The sequence below is a fragment of the Staurois parvus genome, unplaced genomic scaffold (genome assembly GCF_062004578.1).
Source record: "Staurois parvus isolate SC_StPar_1 unplaced genomic scaffold, SC_StPar_1.0 ptg000293l, whole genome shotgun sequence".
Classification (NCBI taxonomy): domain Eukaryota; kingdom Metazoa; phylum Chordata; class Amphibia; order Anura; family Ranidae; genus Staurois; species Staurois parvus.
In genome coordinates this window covers 320,912-344,418 of record NW_028318089.1, presented here as the reverse complement: position 1 = coordinate 344,418, position 23,507 = coordinate 320,912, and the positions used below count along the sequence as shown (strand labels likewise).

Genomic DNA, 23,507 nt, shown 5'->3' with positions numbered 1-23,507 from the left:
GCTTTGCATGCATTCTTAACGATGAAAAAAGGCTCTGGAAATGGAAAAGTTAAAACATCTTTTAAACGCCAACGCTTAAAAATGCGGTAAGCCGCGTTTACAAGCGTTTGAAACACTGCTAAAATCTACTCCTGAACGCAAGTTTTCTGCTTTCAAAAATATGACTGTAAACTCAACTGCCTGTAAACGACGATGTGTACATGGACACTTAGGAAAACATTAGGGAGAGTTCAGGGGCTGTTGAAAAAAATGCTGAACAGCTCCTAAACGTGAGGTTATCAGCTGCAGTGTACATGGAGCCTAAGACTCAACTCCAAGGTCGAATCCCCATCTATGTGTGGGAGAAGGCCCAGATTGTACATAAACATGAACTCCATATTAAACATCCAGAAAAGTGCTACTGCCACTAAGGTTCAAGTCCCAATCAGAGGCACATGGAAAGTAACAGGCATCAAAGGTTGAATGAGGAAGTAACAGTGCAGGTCTGGGTTATCCATTCTCAAGAGAGAGGGCAGAGAAGGTCAGTGAAAACATGCCTGACTGGTTTTGCCGGCTAGAATTGGCTACATCAGATTCTGTGATTTCCAATAAAATGTATATGTGTTTTTTGTCCTACATGTGGCTTTGCTGAATAATCTAGCCATATATGATTTTCTGCTAAAAGTGGAACTTCACTCTCAATCAACATGGACTATTTTTAATCCTTATGCTGCTACCAATAGTAAATAGATAGCGAAGTATATCATATTTACTTGTTTTAAACTTTTTTTTACATTTCTTCAGTTACTTCCTGGTTTCCATGCCTAGGCAAATGATGTCGTACATCCCAGCAGTCTTCAAGAGGAGAAGGCGGGTTCTAAGAGCAGATGGATTCCAGAAAGTAAATGCTACATGAATCCTCTGCCCTTACTCAAGATGGCCACTGCCAGAAATGCCAGGGGATGTTTTTCAAAATAATTTCTCAGCAAAATAAAGCATGGAGAGATGGATAGATGGGGGGATTTGCTTTGAATATTAAAAATGAATTAAATAGTTTTTTTGGTTTGTGGTGCTCGGATGCAGTGCAGTTCCACTTGAAGGGTACCTTGTGAGTCGAGTCTTAACCAGGTTTTTATGGTATTTTTCAATAATATAAAGTGAATTTACCCGAACAAGTCCAGCATTCTATTCAAACCGGGCAATTTAAGCCATGAGAAAATGGCAACAATTTATTCCCAAAACACCTTGGCTTCTGCAATGTAATAAATACCCTTTGGCAGTGATCCTATTCTCCTTACACCATCTAATGTTCACACAAGGCATCTTTTAGACGGCTGCTTACAGCGGAGTTCCACTCAAAACCGGAAACTCTACTAATTTGCCTCCTCTACCCTTCCACTGCCATATTTATCACCATTTGGGGGGTGAGCAGATACCTGTTTTTGATAGGTACCCACTCCCACTTTCGGTTCAATTCGCTGCGGCAAAGTGAGGTGGAAGTTCGGCCACCTCCTGCAGTCTCCTGGGAACTTTCACAGGTCCCAGAAGACTGCCGGACCATTAGTAGGCATAGCGTGACTCACGCGTGCGCACCACAGTTGAGATGCCAGCGCCGTGAAGGAGAGAAGGGATGGCGTGGGTAAGAACATCGCTGGACTCTGGGACAGGTAAGTATATGTTTATTAAAAGTCAGCAGCTACAGTTTATGTAGCGGCTGACCTTTAAGAAACACAAAAATGCCTGGAACTCCGCTTTAACCATTGTCATTGTGCTTTTGAACAATTCAAAAAATAATATTGACAAGGGTTCCCTTAATTCTAAAAAGGAAAAAAAAAGGCATACAGACACCTTAAGCTTGGTCCCTTCAGCACCTTCATTTTAATTATTTATGTCCAGTATATACAGTATTTTCTGGCATATAAGACTACTTTTTATACTTAAAAATATACCCCAAAAATTGGGGGTCGTCTTATATGCGGGGTATAAAATGTAAACCTTGAGTTTGTTTGGGTCAAGCTGGCTGGATGTGTGGTAATACTGTACATACAGTATACTGTGCTGAGCCAAGCTGGCTCAAAACAAATGTCCCTATAACAGATTAATCTGTCAGCCCGCTGGATGTGCGGTATATACAGTAAACTGCGTTGAGCCAAGCGGTTTCAAAATGTACCGGTACGTCCCTACTGTAATCAGACTGCTGGATGCGTGTATGTACGGTAGCTGCGGCTATATACAGTATACACTGGGCCAATCACGGTGAGTGATGTATTCTACTAATGAATACAAAGCCTGCTCCGATTGGCTGAGTCAGAGAGGTGGGCTGATGATGTCACAACCTCAGCCAATCCAAGCAGGCTTTGTATTCATTAGTAGAATACATCGCTCGCCGTGATTGGCCCAGCGTATACTGTATGTAGCCTCAGCTACTGTACATACACACATCCAGCGGTCTGATTACAGTAGGGGCGTACCGGTACGTTTTGAAACAGCTTGGCTCAGTATACTGTATATACCGCACATCCAGCGGGCTGACAGATTAATCTGTCATAGGGACATTTGTTTTGAGCCAGCTTGGCTCAGCGCGGTATACTGTATGTACATTACTGCACATCCAGCGGGCTGTATATATACTGTATACTGTATGTAGCCGAAGCAACCGTATTACCGCACATCCAGCGGTAACCATCTGATTTGGAATTTGATCCATATGATGACTTACAAATGTATCACAAGATGTCATTCATGAACTTATGATGTCAGAGGATGAACATGAGGATTTTCAAGAATTTTAAGTACTGGTAAGTCATAACCATTTAAATTAAAAAATCTGATGTTTTTAAATGGTGTTGCCTCGGAAGGGGGTAGTCTTATACGGCGAATATAGCCCAAAACCTATGTTTTAACTGGAAAATTAGGGGGTCGTCTTATATGCCGGAAAATACGGTAGTTAGGTCCTGAACATTTATACAACTCTCTAGGTTCCCTCCACCAGGTTTATGCCGTATTTACTTTTACCACCTAAAGAACTTTCTAAAGCCTACCTCTCGCATGCGGTAAAACCCATCCTCCCTAAAACCCCAACGGACGCCTTTTTTAAAAAAAAAATAGATTTTGTTTCTATAAACATGAGCCCCACCATGACAAATTTAGATAATTCAGACAATACAGATACTAAGAAAAAGAACAGTTACATGGAGTATAGACACATAAACTTCCCAACTGTTGGCATTCAAATACTGAAGTGCAAAATCATTGTACAGAATATTTTGGGACTGAATACAGATTTCTGGTAGAGTCATCTAGCTGAGGCCATGATTGGTCCAGTCATGACAAAATGAGACCCTTTTAAATTTTAAGTGGAAAATTGGAAATAAAAAAAAAAAGGGGCAGTTGGAAAACCATAGATGGGGCACAGAAAAAAATGTGGGGAAGGGAGTAGGGGTAGGGATGAAGAGAAAGGGAGTTAGGAGAATGGGTTAAGGGAAGGTAAGGGGTTTGGAGAGTGAGAGCTAAAGGTTAAGGGATAAAAAAAAAGAAAGAACAACCCTCTTCAGGTATTTTAATACCTTTTTCTGTGCATCCTTCAAGCTGATTCTGTTGACTTCATTGGTCCTTTCTCCTTTCCTGCCGCCAGTGGACAGTCCTTCCTCTTAAACAATGTAGAGCTCACATAATCACAAGTGAGCACAATGTTGTCCAGGACTGCTGTTAGCCCAGGCCAGCATGATGATGCACATCCAAACCACTGCCTGGGTTCATAGGAGAAGGGTTGGATGACATTCGGCTTCACTTGACCCAGAAGAGGACCAGCATTGCCAAGTCTTTGAGGAGACAGCACTGGAACAGAGGGTAATATTGCAACCTGAGATCTTTTTATTTTGTACTCTGCTGGGCCAGTCATTTTTAAAACATGGGCATTCTAGGTCAACAGAATAAGTGATATAACAGGGCAGCACAGTGACTAAATGGTTAGCACTTCTGCCTGGCAGTACTAGGGTCGTTGGTTCGAATCCCAGCCACGGCACCTCCTGCCTGGAGTTTGCATGTTCTCCCTGTGCCTGCATGGGTTTCCTCTGGGTACTTTGGATTCCTCCCACACTCCAAAGACATGCTGGTAGGTTAATTGGATCCTGTCTAAATTGGCCCTAGTATATGAATGTGAGTTAGGGACCTTAGAGTGTACACCCCTTGAGGGTTAGGGACTGACGTGAATGTACAATATAGATATAAAGCGCTGCATAAATTGACGGCACTATATAAGTACCTGAAATAAATAATAAATAAATAAATATAACAAAGGTAAGCCATAATGATATTGTTGCCTTCAACCTCACCATGCAACATCATTACTATTACTGCAAATGTCAAGTTCAGGAAATTTGTATTTTAGTAATGCCAACAGGATATCCAGTTCTGTCTGGCATAATAAAATGTTACGTTTCTTTTCTTTGCAGTATCCCATATTGTTGTTCAGCTGTTTGCTTTTGTCTGAGCTCTCTGTTGGCCTCAATGACTTCCAACACTCTGACAGCCAAGGCAGCTCTGTTGTGGCATTTACACATTTTCTACGGCACATTAGGACCAGTAAACCAAGAAAATATTCCATATAAAAGGGATTATTCTAGCAGTGGGGTGTTGCTTTGGGCAGCAAAGGTTTTGTGTCTATAGACTCCAGTAGTGGAAATCCAACTCTGCCCAGAGTTAATCTTCAAAGTACACCCATGGCCAGACTATGGACACTAAAGTAGAATGAAAAGCTGCACAATAACCCACCTTTCAAATATTGTCTCATTGCATATTTCCATCAAATTTTTTTTAATTAAAGTGTTACTAAACCCCGGCCCCCGCATTCACTATATCTGGTCTCCCTGGACCCTGCATTCACTATATCTGGTCTCCCTGGACCCTGCATTCACTATATCTGGTCTCCCACATTACACAGAACATGGAAAATGCAATTATTTTAGTAAATATAAACTGCTAAATACCTTTTCTCATCAGCAGTTAGAGCAGTCTTGTGACTTCGATCAGTGTGCAGCAGAGCACTGGTTAAAGCTTGAAGTTTTCTCTAGGAGGATGCAGAACCCCTGACCTCTGTCTAGACAGTGCTGATTGGCTCTATGCTGATCACATGCACTCTCACAAGAAAAAAAAAAAACCTCTCTAGCAATACACACCAAACTGAGCATGTGCAGAGTGTCTCCACACGATATGACTTATCAGGAGATAAGAAGGGGATACTGGAAGAAGGGGAGGATCAGAGAAGTCAGGATCAAACAGACTTTTTACACAATGCAGAGGGAATTCTGAGATGGGAATGAGGGACACCTATTAGCAACAGTATGTAGCCATAGGACCAGGGGCGGACTGACAACTCATGGGGCCCCGGGCAATAGGGAATCATGGGGCCCCTCTGTCCTTGCCCAAACTCAAAAAAAGCCTATGAAAAAGGTACCAGGGGCATCTCATGGGGCCCCCTACTGACCCCGGGCCCTCGGGCAGTGCCTGAGTTTCCAAATGGTCAGTCTGCCCCTGCAGAGGACATTCCCCATGCTACGTCCCCTTTAACCACTTTCCCTCCTGAGGATTTACCCCCCTTCCTGACCAGGCCATTTTTTGTGTTACTGCAGCACGGTGGTGAGCACCTGAAATCGCACCTGAGTTTGGCGGACTGTAAGTCGCACGATTTCAAAGCCAGGCTTGATGTGAACGGAGGGTTATACAGTGATTAGTACAAATAAAAAGCACTGACGCTGTACTAATGATTCTGGGCAGGAAGGGGTTAACTTTTGGGGTGATCACAGAGTTACCTGTGTGTTAGGCAGTGATATAACTGTGTACTGTGTAGTGTTTTACTAGGGAACCTTCACAGCACAGCCATCCAGAGCAGTGTGATTACAGAGAAGCACACACTGTATTGGTGATGGTGCACAAAGTTTGGGAGAACATTTGAATGTACAGATGGAATATTCACAGATGCGTCACAAGATGATTTTTTGAAGGACTATGTGAACAGAAGGGACATTTTTTGAAAGCACATTGTTTATGTATATTTAGTCTATATAGTATTATAAGCAGGGCCGCTGATAAGGGGGTACCCCTGGCCCTCTTGTAGGGGGCCTGGCCCCATCAGCTGCAGAGGGGGGCCCGGGAAGCTGCTCCTGTCATCCTATCACACGGCGGCTCAGTGTTGTGAATGTTACCTGTACTCCTGCTCTGCTCCGCAAGTTTGACACTTTCATGTTTCCTTCTGTTTACATTTGATTGTAACTTTGTTTCTCTCCCTGGCATCCTCCTTCCAGATACTTGCCATGCTCACTCTGCCTCTCAGATAATCACTCTCTGATGTTTCTCTCTGATTGGGCCCTGGTGTGTCTCTGCACTCCTCCTCCTGTCAGATCTCTCCTGCCTGCCCAGCCTGTATATCTCCCCTGTTCTCTCCCTGGTCCCCTGCCTCCATGACAGTCACAGCCCACCAGTTCCATTCTGTTCCTGTTGCTGTCTTTTATCTCCTCCCAGCACGGCTCTATGATCTCTATGTAGCCGAGTCCTCTCCCCCAGACTGCTGATCCCCTTCTGTTCACTGCTACAAGCCTGTCTTTCCTTATAGAAGAAGAGGCTGCATTTTTTCTGCACAGAACTGTACTAGAACATGGCAAACTGCATCAAAACTGCAACGGAACTGCGTGTGGGGTGAACTGTAAGCAAAAACATATCTGGAATGCATCCAGAGGGCATTTCTGTAGCGTGAACCGGCCCTTAGGACTTGTTTGCACCATTTGTGGTGCAGAAATGCATGCAAGAGCACGCATTTTCCTGCACAGAGAAGAAACGCAATACGCTTTGCAGATGTGCGCAGGCACCATGAATACTTAATTGTACCTCCACACGTCTAGCAAACACAGATGCAGTCACAGCCACCAAAACGCATGGCACCACATTACTGTGCGGTTAGGTGCAACATACTTTTAAAATAATATGCCTGCAGCAGGGGAGGACTGACCATTTGGAAACTCGGGCAGTGCCCGAGGGCCTGGGGTCAGTAGGGGGCCCCATGAGATGCCCCTGGTACCTTTTTCATAGGCTTTATTGAGTTTGGGCAAGGACACAGGGGCCCCATGATCCCCTATTGCCCGGGGGCCCCATGAGTTGTCAGTCCGCCCCTGTCCTGCAGTATTTCTCCATGTTCCCACATGTTAGGCAGCCCATTGAAATTAATGGGCTCAGAAAAAAAAATTGTCTGTATGAACACAGGTTTTAGCCCTAGTTCACATTGATGCGATGCGTTTTTAGTGCGAATTCTGCACCACATCAGAATCGCACCCTGTTGATGCGAACCGATGCGAGTGTGTGTGTGTTAAGTTTACATGCCAAAAGTGGTCCACAAAACGTGGTGTGATGTGCAGAATCAGATCACATAGGTGTGAATACCCATGCAATCCGATTCTAGGGCGGACCAAAAAAAGGGTCATACATGTTTTTGGTGCGGGTGCGGTGTGATTAGAGCTATACAAAATGTATGGCTCCAATCGCACCGCACACAAATCGCTTGTGATTTGCATAGGAATGCAGTGCAGTTCCTGTGCGAATCACATGCGATATACCACACTGCACATATGTGAACCCAGGCTTAATCTGACAGGTATGCAGGCATGGGAAAGTGGCCCTGAATGCTCACTGTCTGTGTTCAGGGCTGTATACCTGCACCTATATCCCTGTCAAATTAGGACCTGCAGCATTTCCATTGTGTAACATAGGTTGCCTGCAAACAGCTCCAGCCACATAAACAAACCACTGATCCACACTCTACAGGCCACAGCACCCATGTGAATGAGCCCCAAAACCTCAATTACACACACAGCTTTATTAACTCAGTACAGTTTTATCATTTAGATATAACAGGAATTGTGTTGGGATTGTGTACATTAATAATGTTTTTAGTGTATTTTTTACCAGAAATATAATTTGGATATTTTCTCTGGCAGTGGGGGAGGAGGGGGGGCTGACAGAGCTGTACGGGGTGATATGTAACAGCAGCCCTGATTATACGTTTAATGACAGAATGATCATGATGGAAATGTTGCAGATGGAAGCGCAGCATGGTGTTTTATATTACATTCTGCCACAGTGTTTATATGTACAGAGGTGAATGAGGGCTCTTAAAGTGCTTTTGCTGCTTGTTCAGAATAAGTGACAGGACCTATTGCTGATGTAATAACGCAGCGCCGCTGTTTACTGGCGGGGCAAGTTTACATATCCGACAAGGTGCCACATTAGTCTGGAGTCCTGATTAGAGACGAGCTTGGGGCACCCTCCGAATTCCCTTCTAGGCAATCTTGAACCCCTTGTTTACTCCAGTGAGCTGCAGACCAGGTCATTTCCACCCCGCACCTCATGTAAACAAAGACGCAGGATGTGTGGCGGGAGTGACCCGGCCTGCAGATCACAAGTTTGGTTAGAGATGAATATGGAGGAGCTCATCTCTAGTCTTGATGCAGGAGTGCTCATGGAAGGGGGACAACGCCACTGCTGCATTGCAGGAAGAGTAGTAAGCGTTGTCACCTTACCAAAGGAAATGCCATTTACTGGCAGGATGAACTTTTTTTCCTGAGAAGGGAAGGTTATGGGCACAGGGAAAGCTTTATTGCTTGGTTTTCCTTTCTTACCTTGCTCAAGATCATGCTGATCATACCAAGGCTCGTCCTCCTCACTATGGAACTCTTCCATTCTTCCTGCCCCCAACATCTGGCCTGACGACAAAACTTCCTCTGGACACACCACTGCAGATGTTGTCACTATAAACTGGGACTTGTGGATTCCTAGACTGGCGATGAACCCCTCACAGCGTCATGAAGAAATGACACATCCGAATTTAGGGAGGCTTTCCTGATCTGTCATGGGTACCTCTCCCCGACACCCCAATCTTCTGTACAAGTCAGTATCTACTACTACTGATCTCATAAGTCCTACCACCTGATTGTGATCTCCAGGACTAGATACTACCATTACGGGGCCAGGATCCCCCCAGTGCGCTCCTCCCTTAGCCCCTGTCACACCAATCTCCTTCTATACACCAGCAGTAATGGGCTTCTATGTGTCCTCTATAAGTGACATTGATAATGGAGCCCTATGGGTGACATCACTAATGGGCCCCTATGTGTCAGATCAATAATGGACCCCTATAAGTAACACTGATAACGGGCCCCTATGGGTGACATCACTAATGGGCCTCTATGTGTCAGATCAGTAATGGACCCCTCAAAGTGACACTGATAATGGGCCTCTATGGGTGACATCACTAATGGGCCCCTATGTGTCAGATCAATAATGGACCCCTAAAAGTGACACTGATAATGGGCATCTATGGGTGACATCACTAATGGGCCCCTATGTGTCAGATCAGTAATGGACCCCTAAAAGTGACACTGATAATGGGCCTCTATGGGTGACATCACTAATGGGCCCCTATGTGTCAGATCAATAATGGACCCCTAAAAGTGACACTGATAATTGGCATCTATGGGTGACATCACTAATGGGCCCCTATGTGTCAGATGAATAATGGACCCCTAAAAGTGACACTGATAATAGGCCCCTATGGATGATATCACTAATGGACCCCTATAAGCGACAATGATAATGGAGCCCTATGGGTAACATCACTAATGGGCCCCTCTGTGTTAATCATTAATGGGGCCCTATGGGTGACTTTACTAATGGGCCCCTATGTGTGACATAAATAATGTACCCTATAGGTGACATCAATAATTGGCCTCTTTGTGTCAGATCAGTATTGGGGCCCTATGGGTGACCTCAATAATGGACCAATATGTGTTAGATCAAGACTGGCCCCTATGGGTGAAATCAATAATGGGCTCCTATGAGTGACACTAATAATGGGGCCCTATAGGTGACATCAACAATGGGCCCTATAGGTAAGATCAATAATGGGGCCCTGTGAGTGACATCAATATGGGGCCCTGTGGGTGACATCAATAGGGGGCCCTATGGGTGACATCAATAATGGGACCCTGTGGGTGACATCAATAGTGGGCCCCTATGAGTGACGCTAATGACGGGCCCCTATGTGTGCTCTGTTCCTGTGTGGCTCCTATGTATGTGTGATGTCAGTGCTGTCCTGGTATTATGGGCTAGGCTCTGACAGTACAATCCCAGGCAGGCTGACCTCCGGTTACAATGCACAGCCTTCCAGCAGGATCAGACTCCTCCGTGCTGTGATCGCCGCCTCCCCCGGTACCAGCCGCTGACCCCCCGGCCTCTGCCCAACCGGTTCCCGAACTAGGCTTTCTTGTATCCCCGTAGCATCCCCAGGCCTGGACCGGCCAAGCCCCGCCCTCCCATCCAAGCTGGCCTGTCACTCCTCCTTTCTGATTGGCTGCCACTATCCCCTCCTTCATGGCATCATGGTGCCCCGGCATCCTTAACCCTGTCGTCACCGCTGCTCACACTCGGCCGTGTAGTCGGTACTTACACCCGCTCCCTCTGCCAGAACTCCGCTCTCCGTATTACAAGGCGGCCCTCCTGCCATCCTTGTAAGGTTACTGGGCGGGGCCATTTTACCTGCGGGCCGGACCCTTCACCTAGGGGCGGGGCCATTGAGGTGACTGATTCTTCAGGCTGGGACAGAGAAACATACGCCAGTCGGGTGGGCGCGGCTGCTGATGTCAGGAGGGGGCGTGGTTTCCCTCGCTGATTGACAAATCCGGTTTGCCAGCTGCTGCAGGCGGATTCGACAGGGGGGATCGGGCCCGTGCACGGGCAGCTCGCTCCGGTACCGGGATGGGGAACACGGACACCAAGCTGAATTTTAGGAAGGCGGTCATCCAGCTGACTACAAAGACACAGGTACGAGGACGGGGGGGAGGGGCCGACATCCACTCCTTCCCCCCCTCCCCCCACCACAGCAGGACAGGTGTCCGTGTATACTGCACAGGTGTACGGGGAGAGGGCAGGCTGACATCAGCACAGGGAACCCGGTACTACTACCACCCCCCTCATCGTGCCTGATAGACTGGGGGCACAGAGACATCCACTTCTGTACGACACCCAATATTCTCTATTTATTGTTAATAACCATTTCCCCTCCAGAGGATTTACCCCCCCTTCCTGACCAGGCCATTTATTGCATTACTTTGACAATTGCACGTTCATGCAACGCTGCACCCAAATGAAATTTACGTCCTTTCCCCAAAAATAGAGATTTCTTTCGGTGGTGTTTGACCACCTGTGCGTTTTTATTTTTTTCGCTATAAATAAAAAAGACCAACAATTTTGAGAAAAGAATATCTTTGACTTTTTTTTTTTGCTATTAAACATGTCCAGTAAAAAAATTAAAAAAATCAAATTTTGTCAAATTTAGGCCAAAATGTATTCTTCTACATGTCTTTGCTAAAAAAAAAAAATCCCAATACGTGTAAATTCATTGGATTATGTGAAAGTTATACCGTCTACAAATGGTGGTATAGATACTGCGATTATTATTATTTTTAAATACTTGTAATGGCGATGATCAGCAACTTATAGCAGGACTGCAACGGACATTCTGACACTGGGGGGGGACTGATTAACTGCCACTGACATCCCCAGTGACACCAATACAATACAGTGCTAATAAAAAGCACTGACACTGTACTAATGACACTGGGCAGGAAGGGGTTTATATATTTTTTCTCCCCCACAAATAGAGCTTTCTTTTGGTGGTATTTGATCATCACTGGGTTTTTTATTTTTTGCACTATAAATTAACCATTAGCCACCCGGCCTATAGCCTTTGGCGGCCGCAAAAATGCATTAGCTTTCCGGGGTGTACGCCATTTGGTGTCCTCCCGCACATGCGCAGTTCGCGCGATTGCAGAGCCGCGCAGCAGTGCGATCTATTACCGGCCGTGTACCTCTGACACGGCCGATGACAGATCTGAGTACCGGCCCCTGTTGCTGGTTCCATGTGACCTGCTGTGACCAATCACAGCAGGTCACATGACAGTTGTATACAATGGATGGCTTCATTCATGCCATCCATTGTATACTAGTCTCTAGCTGTGAATGGTCACAGCAGGTCACATGCACATGTCAAGTGATTAGCTGTGGCCAAATCACAGCTAAGCGCAAAAAAAAAAAAACCTGAATGAATTGATGTCATTCAGGTAAATGCTTGCTTATAGCAAAGTAATTCTTTACTATAAGCAAATTGTGTAAAAAAAAAAAAAAAAAAAAAAAAAAAAAAATACTGATCACTTCCCCAAAGTAGTACAATGTTACTATGGTAACATTGTACTACTTTGGTCATAGTAAAATATGAAAAACAAATCTTAAAAAAAAAAAAACCCAAAATGTAATAAATTAAAAATAATAAAAAAATTAAAAAAAATATATTTTTTTTCATACTGTCACCAGTCAGTGTCCCTGATCACCGCCATACCAGTTATATGATGATGCTGTACTGCACTGGTGACAGTATGTAAAAAAAAAAAAAATAGTGAAAATAATTTTATTTTTTACATTTTCCGAAAAATTGACAAAAAAAAATACAACTTCAAAAAACTCGCCATTCCTCTTATGAAGTACGTCGGACTGTCTACTTTACAAAAAGGGGTCGTTTGGGGGATATCTGTACTATTCTGACATTCTTGGACCTCAAGAAATTAGATTGGCTGTCTGTACTTCAGGATTGATCATTTTTCAGATCTATACCATAGTTTGTGAACTCTATAACTTTCCTACAAACTAAATAATATATCCTAATTTGGGTTATTGTCACCAAAGACATGTAGCAGAATACATCTCGGCCTAAATTTATGAAGAACAATTATTTATTTGTAAACTTTTATAACAGAAACAAAGAAAAACGTGTTTTTTGTTTTTTTTTTTCAAAATTTTTGGTCTTTTTTTGTTAATTTAGCAAAAAATAAAAACCCCAGCTGTGATTAAATACCACCAAAAGAAAGCTCTAGTTGTGTGAAGAAAATGATAAAATTTTAGTTTGGGTACAATGTTGTATGACCGCGCAATTGTCATTCAAAGTGTGAGAGCGCTGAAACCTGAAAAATGGCCTGGGCAGGAAGGTGTAAAATTACCCGGTATTGAAATGGTTAAAAAAGACTGATTTTTTTTTTTAAGCAATATTTTTTACTTTTTTGCTATAAAAATCATATACTAAAAAAAAATCATAAATTTAGGCCAAAATGTATTCTGCTCCATGTCTTTGCTAAAAAAATGCATGTAAATGCGTGTAAATTAATTGGTTTACGTGAAAGTTATAGCGTTTACAAATGGCTCTATAGATACTGAAATTTTAAATTTTTTTTATACTAGTAATGGCGGCAATCAGCGACTATAGCGGGACTGCTGTCACATGCCTGATGAAGGGATCCTGCGTGACTTCGAAATGTTGCCTTGCTGTAACTGTAATGTGATCGCTCATTAAAACTTTTGGACCCATATTGGTGATCCTCAGTGTGCTGGTGACATCCTCCCTTGCTGATTCTGTTCCAGTCGACAGTCGCTGCAGCACCAACTTATACACACAGCCATTTTTAATGCAGGAACATGTGCATTTGTATTGTACATTCGCATTGTAGCGGGACTGCGGTGGGCATTCTGACACTGGGGGAGGGGAACTAACTGCCACTGACATCCAAATGACCCTAATACAGTGATTAGTGCTAATAAAAAGCACTGACACTGTACTAATAGCACTGGGCAGGAAGGGGTTAACATCTGGGGCGATCAAAGGGTTAACACTGTGCTGTGCTGGGTGTGATTTATTAGGGAAACATGCTGCTGTGTATTTCTCTGCTGTGTGGAGTAATACACAGCAGCATGTTACTGCTGGCAGGAGAGAGACCTGTGGTGTTTGCATACAGGTCTCTCCCCTGGCACTGTTTCTCGGGGATCACCGGGTGCCGGCAGGGAATCTTCAGCCGGGACCCTGTGATTGACATCTATAGCCACTAATGGTGGCGCATTGCGTGGCACCTATCCGGAAATTGTAAATCCTGTGTGTATATACATGATTTTGCGCAGCCCTGCCACCCTGTAGCGGTACTTCTTCTATAGGGCAGAGGGGAAGCGTTTATTAAAAAAAAAAAAAAATTATATATATATTCTCCATTACTATACAGTGTAGATGATTGTGAGTGCTGTATACATTTTCAGGAATCTGATTGGACGATGAGTTGAACTGTCACTGTATGTTCTCTACTTTCTGCTGAGCCTTCTAATTGGTGGACGGGCTGGGCCGATGCTGATCGGCCTCCTATTCCACATCATGGTGCTGACTGTACCACTTGTTGCCTCTTCACCGTACTGTGTTTGATGTCGTCAGTAGAACATTATCATGGGGGCTGCCCAGGGGCCACACATACCCAGGGGGCCCATTAGGATGCCAAATAAAGGTCTTCGTTGCTCTGTCAGTTGGTTTCAGCTTTGTCAGACCTTAGACTGTGATCAGTGATTTCAGCCTTTTGAGTTGCTAATAAAGCTCACTGCATTACAATCTGATTGTACGATATCCATTATGGTCGCCATAAACACTTCAATAATTTATCGATTTACAGCGGGCATAGAAAATAATCACTCCCTTTTAAAATAGTCAGATTTATTGCTTTACAGCTGAAATTAAGACACACTGTTTTTGCTTTATCCAGCTTTATTTAGGCTCCATGAACATTGTGTAAAAATGCTGTTTGATCCTGACTTCTCTGATCCTCCCCTTTTTATCTCCTGATGAGATGTAATGTGTGGAGACACTCTGCACATGCTCAGTTTGATGTGTATGGCTAGAGAGGTGTTTTTTTTTTTTTTCTTGGGAGAGTGCATGTGATCAGCACAAGGCCAATCGGCACTGTCCAGAGAGAGGTCAGGGGTTCTGCATCCTCCTAGAGAAAATTCCTCCTACAAGATTTAACCAGTGCTCTGCTGGACACTGATAGAAGTCACAAGACTGCTCTAACTGCTGATGAGAAAAGGTATTTAGCAGTTTATATTTACTAAATAATTGCATTTCCATGTTGTGTGTACTGTGGGAGAGCAGATATAGTGAATGCAGGGTCCTGGGTGCAATAACACTTTAAGCTCAGAAAATACTGGTAATAGCGTTTTTGTTTATTTTTTATTAGTGTTTAGAAACTTTAGCATTTTTACAGTACATGTAGAAAAAGGCTGTTTGGAGTGTTTTAGGAGCATTTAGCGTTTTTTTTTTCTGCTGGAAAAACGCTCCAAAAAACTCTACAAAATGTTTTTTTTTTTTTTTTTTTGCTTCTAGACACTGAAGCTCAAAAACCACTAATAGCCTAAAGTAGTGTGCATGGATACATAGGAGAACACTATTTAGCTTCTAAGAGACGAAAAAATGCTAATAACAGCTTCTAGCCCAGGGGTCCTCAAACGTTTTAAACAGGGGGCCAGTTCACTGTCCCTCAGACCGTTGGAGGGCAAGACTATAGTTTCCAAAAAAAAAAAAAATTTCAAACAAATGCAGACATAGTACAGGAGATGACCAGAGACTGCGGACATACAACAGCGGCGGCCGCTCCATAAGACGCACAGACATTTCCCCCCAAGTGTGTCTTATGGAGCGAAATAGTGCCCTGTCATTGGTGTCAGTGGGAGAAATGGTGCCCCGTCATTGGTGTCAGTGGGAGAAATAGTGCCCCGTCATTGGTGTCAGTGGGAGAAATATTGCCCCGTCATTGGTGTCAGTGGGAAGAATCGTGCCCCATCATTGGTGTCAGTGGGAAGAAACGGGCCCCATCATTGGTGTCATTGGGAGGAATAGTGCCCCATTATTAGTGTCAGTGGGGGGGAGGAATAGTGCCCCATCGTTGGTGTCAGTGTGGGGGGGGGAATAGTGCCCCATCATTGGTGTCAGTGGGAAGAATAGTGCCCCATCTTTGGTGTCAGTGGGAGGAATAGTACATCATTGGTGTCAGTGGGGGGGGGGGGAATAGTGCCCCGTCATTGGTGTCAGTGGGGGGATAGTGTCCCATCTTTGGTGTCAGTAGGAGGAATAGTACGTCTTTGGTGTCAGTGGGAAGAATAGTGCCCCATCTTTGGTGTCAGTGGGGGGGAATAGTACCCCATCATTGGTGTCAGTGGGGGGGAATAGTACCCCATCGTTGGTGTCAGTGGGGGGGAATAGTACCCCATCGTTGGTGTCAGTGGGGGAAGGAATAGTACCCCATCGTTGGTGTCAGTGGGGGAAGGAATAGTACCCCATCGTTGGTGTCAGTGGGGGAAGGAATAGTACCCCATCTTTGGTGTCAGTGAGGGAAGGAATAGTGCCCCATCGTTGGTGTCAGTGGGGGAAGGAATAGTGCCCCATCGTTGGTGTCAGTGGGGGAAGGAATAGTGCCCCATCGTTGGTGTCAGTGGGGGGGAGGAATAGTGCCCCATCGTTGGTGTCAGTGGGGGGGAGGAATAGTGCCCCATCGTTGGTGTCAGTGGGGGGGAGGAATAGTGCCCCATCGTTGGTGTCAGTGGGGGGGAGGAATAGTGCCCCATCGTTGGTGTCAGTGGGGGGGAGGAATAGTGCCCCATCGTTGGTGTCAGTGGGGGGGAGGAATAGTGCCCCATCGTTGGTGTCAGTGGGGGGGAGGAGGAATAGTGCCCCATCGTTGGTGTCAGTGGGGGGGGGGGAGGAATAGTGCCCCATCGTTGGTGTCAGTGGGAGGAATAATGCCCCATCATTAGTATCAGTGACACCAATGATGGGCCACTATACTTCCCACTGACACCAATGACACTTAACTTGCTGACCCTTGCTCCAGCATGGTGCTGCTGCAGCCAGCATACCTGGTTGCAGCAGCACCATCAGCACGGCACACTTACCTGTCAGCTGTCCTTTACTCCGGCCTCTCCCTCACTCGATGTTCACGGGGCCGCTCGGCTCCGCCTCCTCGCAGGTGATTGGCCACCTGTGTGCCTTTCCTGAGCTACAGTTCTGGCGCCTAATCACCGGTGATGAGGCGGAGCCAAGCGGCAGGAGTGAGGGAGTGGCCAGAGTGAATGAAAGAGCAGCGCTTCCTGGACTGGATCGTCATGGGACTGGGACCGGAGCCAGGTAAGGTACAGCAGCCCCCTGCCCACCCCTGTACTTAGTGTCCCTTCCTCGCGGAAAATACGCCCCTGCCGGTGGGCCGGATAAATGGCCTCGGCGGGCCGCAGTTTGAGGACCCCTGTTCTAGAAGCTTAAAAAAACACTAGTGTGCATGGAGCCTTATGCCGGCCAAAGACGGGTCAAAAATCGGCCGATTTTGCGGCCGAAAAAAAAATCGGCTGATTTTCGCACCGTTAGTGGGTTAATTGGTCGGCCGTTTTTGCACATTTTTTTTATCGGGCATGTTGGAAAATTCACGTCCGATTTTGACGATCGCCTGATTTTGATGGGCAAAATGGCCGATCGGTTTCCCGATAAAAAAAAATCTGCGCATGAGCCGTGACCTGCAAGAAGAAGAATTCCAGTCCGCTATTATATTTTATATGAAAAGTCTTGCGGTTGCAACAAATGTATCCATTTGTATCCAAATATAAACATCTGTATCCGAAATGGATACATTTGTTGCAACCGCAAGACTTTTCATATAAAATATAATAGCGGACTGGGACTCTTTCTTTCTTTCACTTTCACTTTTCTTTCACTTTTCTTTTCCTTTTTTCTCTCCCCTGTGTGCTCCCCTGTCTCTGCAAGAGACAGAAGTAATTGTGGGGTTAAATGCCGGCCATAGACAGGAAGAAAATCGGCGTTTTTTTTTTTTGTTTTTTTCCCGTTGGTGGTATCGTCGGCAATTTATAACATCTAAGTGAAAGCTATAATACCAACATGTCAGGAAAAAAAACATTTAAAATCACTGAGTTGTAAAAAGGATCATCCCCTCCGAAAAATGATTTGTAAACTCAATCAGATGTAGCTAACCACCTTCTCAATGGCACACAAAGCCTGTTTTTTCTTTTACTTTCAATTTTTATTCTTTTTTGAAAGTGAAGTACAAATAACATATGAACATTAATGGCACAAGCATGCAAAGCCATTTGACTTTCAGCTGTGGTCATTTTGAATAGCTCTGCATTAAAAAGCTGTCCTGGAGCATTTCAGTCCCTGGTAGTGCAAGTGAAGCAATCAACTTTGGGTGGCAAGGCACTGTTAAAGGATCTCTGGGATAAAACTGTGGACAGGCACAAGTCAGGAGATGGATACTAAAAATTTCAAAGGCTTTATCAATGCCTAGAAGCACAGTGAAGTCTATTATTAAGACGTGGAAGGTATTTAGTACAATACAGACCCTCCCTGGATCAGGACATCGTTCCAAGCTGGAGGAAACTGGTCAGAGAGGCTACCAAGAGGCCTATGGCAACTCTGAAGCAGTTGCAGGAATTGATGACAAAGAGTGGTCATTGTGTGCATGTGACAACAATATCACAAATTCTCCGCAAATGTGGCTTGTGTAGGAGGGATGCAAGAAAAAAGTCGCTCCTCAAGAAAGGCCACATACAGTCATGTCTGAGTTTTGCCAAAACGCACCTTGAAGATTCTGAGGCCACATGGAAAAAGGTGTTCTGGTCAGATTAGACTAAAATGAAATGATTTGGCCTTGACACTAAATATGTTTGAGGGAAATCCAATCCAGCTCACCATCCAAATACCACCATTCCTACAGTAAAGCACGGAGGTGGTAATAACCTGGTATGGGGGGGGGGTGTAATACCCTGTTATGGGTAGCTTCACTGAAGCAGGAACTGGAGCACTTGTCGGGATAGAAGGAGAAACGGATGGGGCAAAATACCATCAAATTCTCGAGGGAAACCTGTTGCCCTCTGCCAGAAAGTTGTCAATGGGAAGAAGGTTTACCTTCCAACATGACAATGACCCAAAGCACACAGCAAAAATGAGCACACAGAGGAGAAAAAGGTGAATGTCCTTGCATGGCCTAGTCAGTGTCCAGACTTAACCCCCATTGAAAATCTGTGAAATGACTTGGAAGACTGCAGTCCACACATGGTCACCATCAAATTTAACTAAATTTGAGCAATTCTGTAAAGAAAAAGAGCAACCAAATATTGCAAAGTCTAGATGTGGAAACTTAGTAGAGACCTATCCCAATAGACTAAAGGCTGGAATTAAAGCAAGAGGTGGTTCAACAAAAAAACGAGCACACGGGGGTGATCTGTTTTCTAACTCTGTGAATCTGTTTTTGATTTTTTTTTTTTTCCCCCAACGTGTTGGTGTTATAACTTTCACTTGGATGTTATAATTTGCATTGAGTAGATACAGCTGGATAAAACAAAAACGGTGTCTGTCTTCATTTCAGGCTGCAAAGCAACAAAATGTGATTATTTCAAAGGGGGTGATTCTTTTCTATACTCAATGTACGTCCAGATAAAAAAATGTCAATAGGAATACTTGATCTATGGTCAATAACCCATTTGATCAATATGCCGCACAGATAGAAGTGGCTTTGATCAATTAGTTAAAGCAGAACGAAACAAATCAATTTAACAGTTTAAAAAAATACAGTTCCATTGAAGGCATGCCAGGAATGCTGTCACATTTGCTTGTGTTCTCAATCAAACTGTCAAATCATCAAATGGCTGGTGTCATAACTGATCACATGTGCATGGGCACTGCAGATCAGAGGCTAAGATGGCAGCTTCCTTGACTGGAAAGCAGAGGTCTTCAATCTACAGCCCAAGGGCCAAATGTGGCCCCTTGCTTGACATCCGACTCTTGGAGCACTATTCCTCTACTGACACTTTTTCCCAATGACACCCAATGATGGGGCACTATTTTTCCCAATGATGGGGCACTGTTTTTCCCAATGATGGGGCACTGTTTTTCCCAATGATGGGGCCCTCCCTTCTCCCGCTGACGCCCCACGATGGGGCCCTCCCTTCTCCCGCTGACGCCCCACGATGGGGCCCTCCCTTCTCCCGCTGACGCCCCACGATGGGGCCCTCGCTTCTCCCGCTGACTCCCCACGATGGGGCCCTCGCTTCTCCCGCTGACTCCCCACGATGGGGCCCTCGCTTCTCCCGCTGACTCCCCACGATGGGGCCCTCGCTTCTCCCGCTGACTCCCCACGATGGGGCCCTCGCTGACGCCCCACGATGGGGCCCTCTTTCTCTCTCTGACACCAATGTGTTTATGGGTGCCATTCATTTTTAATGGCACCTCACTATTTTTCCCACTGGCGCCCAGTGATGGTGCTCTTTCTCCCACTGACCCCCATGTGTTTTTGGGTGCCATTCATTTTTAATGGCACCTCAAATGTGATTTTGCCATGGGGCAAACTGCATCCCGTGAAGCTTGTCTCCAAAAATGGTGCTACTTTGGGTGACTAGCTTTGCAAAATATGGTTTGCGCAATTGCTGTGCAAAATTTGCATGACAGTTGTGGAAAAACTTCACTATATTTGAGGTGCCATTAAAAGTGAATAGCACCCAAACACGCATGATGCATTTTGTCACAATTTCAGTGCAATGTGGAATCGTGGACAAAATCTTGTCAATTCTACCTGTGATCCCAAATGCTAGATGTGAACAGGGCCTAAATCAAATCTGAGTGAATTTGAGTTTATTCGACTGCTTGCAGATTCGATCCTTTTGATGAAATCACACTTTGATGGAATAATAAAATCGAAGGCTTGATTGAATACAGACTGGCTGGATTAGGTAGGTCCTCAAAATAAACGGTTTTAGTAAATCTTAAGTTGATTGTAACCTTCAATCAGAACTAAAAACATTGACTGTTCGATCTGCAGTTGCCCTGATGCTGCACATGTAATCATTTGAGACACCAATCTTTTGATAGCTTGACAGTCTAGTTGAGAGCACAAGCAAATGTGACAGTTATTGTTCATGACCTGTGTTGATTCTAACTGCTTTGGGAAACCATTAAATCAATGGATTTAGTTCCACTTTAATGGTTTCCCAAGAAAGTTATATTCAAATGTACGCCATGAATGAGAACTGTCACAGTTGCTTGTGCTCTCAACCAAACTGTCAAGCCATCAAATGGCTGGTGTCATAACTGATCACATGTGCAGCACCATGGCAAACACAGATCAGAGGCTAAGATGGCAGCTTCCTTGGCTGTAAAAGATAGTTTGTTCTCCTTTTAAGGTTTCCTTTAATGTCAGGCATATACTATACATATGCACACTCCATGTACCTAGGGAAAAAAAACAGGCATTCAGGTGGTGGCAGTGTCCCCTCCTGAGCGCCTGAAAGTCACTGCTGTACCATGGTGGGTCACTTTTCAGAGGGACAGTAGAGACTGCCAACCATGTAACTAAGGCCATAAAGTGAAACTAAAATGTAATATATTGCAGCTTACCAGTCCTTAATTGTGGTGGCTGCATTGCTTTTTCTTTCTTGCATTTATGAAATGTTTGCATTGAATCATGCAGTGTTGTTTCAACTGCAATCAATGAATAATGGGCGCAATGCCCAGGCTCCTGCATTGCTTACGTTCTAACCTGTCCACATGGAGGTACAAACCTATTGATGGGGCTCATTCACACTTGCGGTTGGTGAGAATAAAAGTTGGCGGTTGAGCTGTGTTTTTACTGCCCTGGTGAACAGCCATGAATAGCAATGGCTGTCAACATGGCCGTGTCATTGCATGCATGAGCTTGGCCGCCACAGCTATCCAATCACAGCTGTTAAATCCAACAGCAGGCATCAGTAGATTCTTCTCACTGGGATTCACACCGTTCCAAAACGGCTGTGCGAATAGACCCGATACAGCTTCTAAGCCTGTCATAGGCTGTTCATTGATAGACGCGCAGCCTGTATGAATGGAGGAGGCAGGCCTTTCATTCTTTGCCCTCCGTTCATAGGGTAGGACACAGGTGTCAACTGGCGGCCCTCCAGCTGTTGCCAAACTACAAGTCCCATGAGGCATTGCAAGATTGACAGTTACAAGCATGATTCCCAAAGGTAGAGGCATGATGGGACTTGTAGTTTCACAACAGCTGGAGGGCCACCAGTTTGACACCCCTGGGCTAGGAGGTGTAGAAATGTGCGTAGAAGGATTGCCCTATCTGGTGTGTGTGTCACAAAAAATAAATAAAATTTAAAAAAAAACAACAACAAAACACACATCAAAAGCTAGTTCCAACTTTCTTTCATGTCCTCCCCATATTTAGGGTATAACATGGCTCCACGCCCTATCACTGGTATCCATGGGAGGAATAGTGCCCCATCATTGGTATCTGTGGGAGGAATAGTGCCCCATCATTGGTGTCAGTGCAGGGTTCCCTGCAATGAGCTGCAGGTGGGAAGCCCCATTGAAAGCAATGGGAGCCTAACAGTGCCCGCAGCTGTTTGTGGCCATTTACAAATCATGCAGCGATTACCTGCATCCAGGGCTGATCATCTGCAGCCTACTGCACAAGTGACATGTGGATTGCTGCGGACACTGTCAGGCTCCCGTGTTCTTCAATGGGGCTTCCCACTTGCGGAGTCTTGGCTAACAGCCTCATTTGCAAGTGTCAGTGTGGCCTTAGAATGCTATTTTCTAGGGCAGTGGTTCTTAACCTTGTTGGAGGTACTGACCCCCACCAGTTTCATATGCGCATTCACCGAACCTTTCTTAATTGGAAAAATAAAATATGATTTTTCAAATTCAAAACATAGGTATATATTTAGGTATATATTTATACATAGGTGCACAAAATGAACAAAACCATTAAGAACAAAGAACAAAACCATTAAAACATGATTTTCACACAAAAACAAAAACATAATGATGAATATTTACTGCACGAATCATATGAGTCGGGTGTGGGTCTTCACCTCCGCCGAACCCGCGAGACTGACTCACCGAACCCCTGGGGTTCGATCAAACCCAGGTTAAGAACCACTGTTCTAGGGGTTGTTTCTTTTTCAGAGGGAGGTAAGGAATTGTCGTTTTCCTGTTAACTGTAGTCAGGCCAACCTAGAAAGATGGGGGAAGGGAAGGAAATCCATTTTCCTTTATTGCTCCAGCCTTACCTGCTCTGTGCAGGGGATAGGCCTGCAGAACAAGTTTGAGAAGCTGAAAACCTTCCAACGTGCCCATTGTTCCCATTAGAGGTCAGATCATTCCTTTATTGTGCAACCTCCTGATTGTACCCTGGTGTAGTCCCTGTGATCCAATTATTTATTTTAAAAACGTGTGTGTATAATATATTGGTGTGTATGTATATATGTGTGTCATACTGGTGCGCTTTCAGATTTAATTTAAGAATTAAAATTGCACCTGAATTTGCAACTAAATGAATGTGAATGTCTTAATGTGCGTTTTCTAAAGTAGTTCCTGAATTACTTTTTCTGCAGTTTTGTTGCGATTTCACATACATTGGATATAATGGAAATTGTGCTGCAATTTTCAAGAAATCATTGAAAAGTTTCACAAGTAGCAATAGTCTAATGAAATTACACACAAACCACACGATTTTAAATCGTAGTGGTGTGACCTGTGACGAGAGGCTGAAAAAATAAAACCATCATTTACACATTCAGAAGGAGAG

General features: G+C 44.7%; 2 protein-coding genes across 2 annotated transcripts in view; one reads left to right on the top strand and one right to left on the bottom strand.

Annotated features, from left to right (window-relative positions):
• Positions 1 to 10,337, bottom strand: part of CDR2L (cerebellar degeneration related protein 2 like) — a 48,427-nt gene extending 38,090 nt beyond the window's left edge. Inside the window, exon 1 of the mRNA XM_089682637.1 lies at positions 8,646 to 10,337. Coding sequence (XP_089538763.1) covers positions 8,646 to 8,724 — 79 coding nt within the window. The 5' untranslated portion in view covers positions 8,725 to 10,337. The remainder of the gene's footprint in view (positions 1 to 8,645) is intronic.
• Positions 10,338 to 10,513: 176 nt separating this feature from the next.
• HID1 (HID1 domain containing) overlaps positions 10,514 to 23,507 on the top strand; it is a 98,931-nt gene continuing 85,937 nt past the window's right edge. Inside the window, exon 1 of the mRNA XM_089682636.1 lies at positions 10,514 to 10,845. Coding sequence (XP_089538762.1) covers positions 10,780 to 10,845 — 66 coding nt within the window. The 5' untranslated portion in view covers positions 10,514 to 10,779. The remainder of the gene's footprint in view (positions 10,846 to 23,507) is intronic.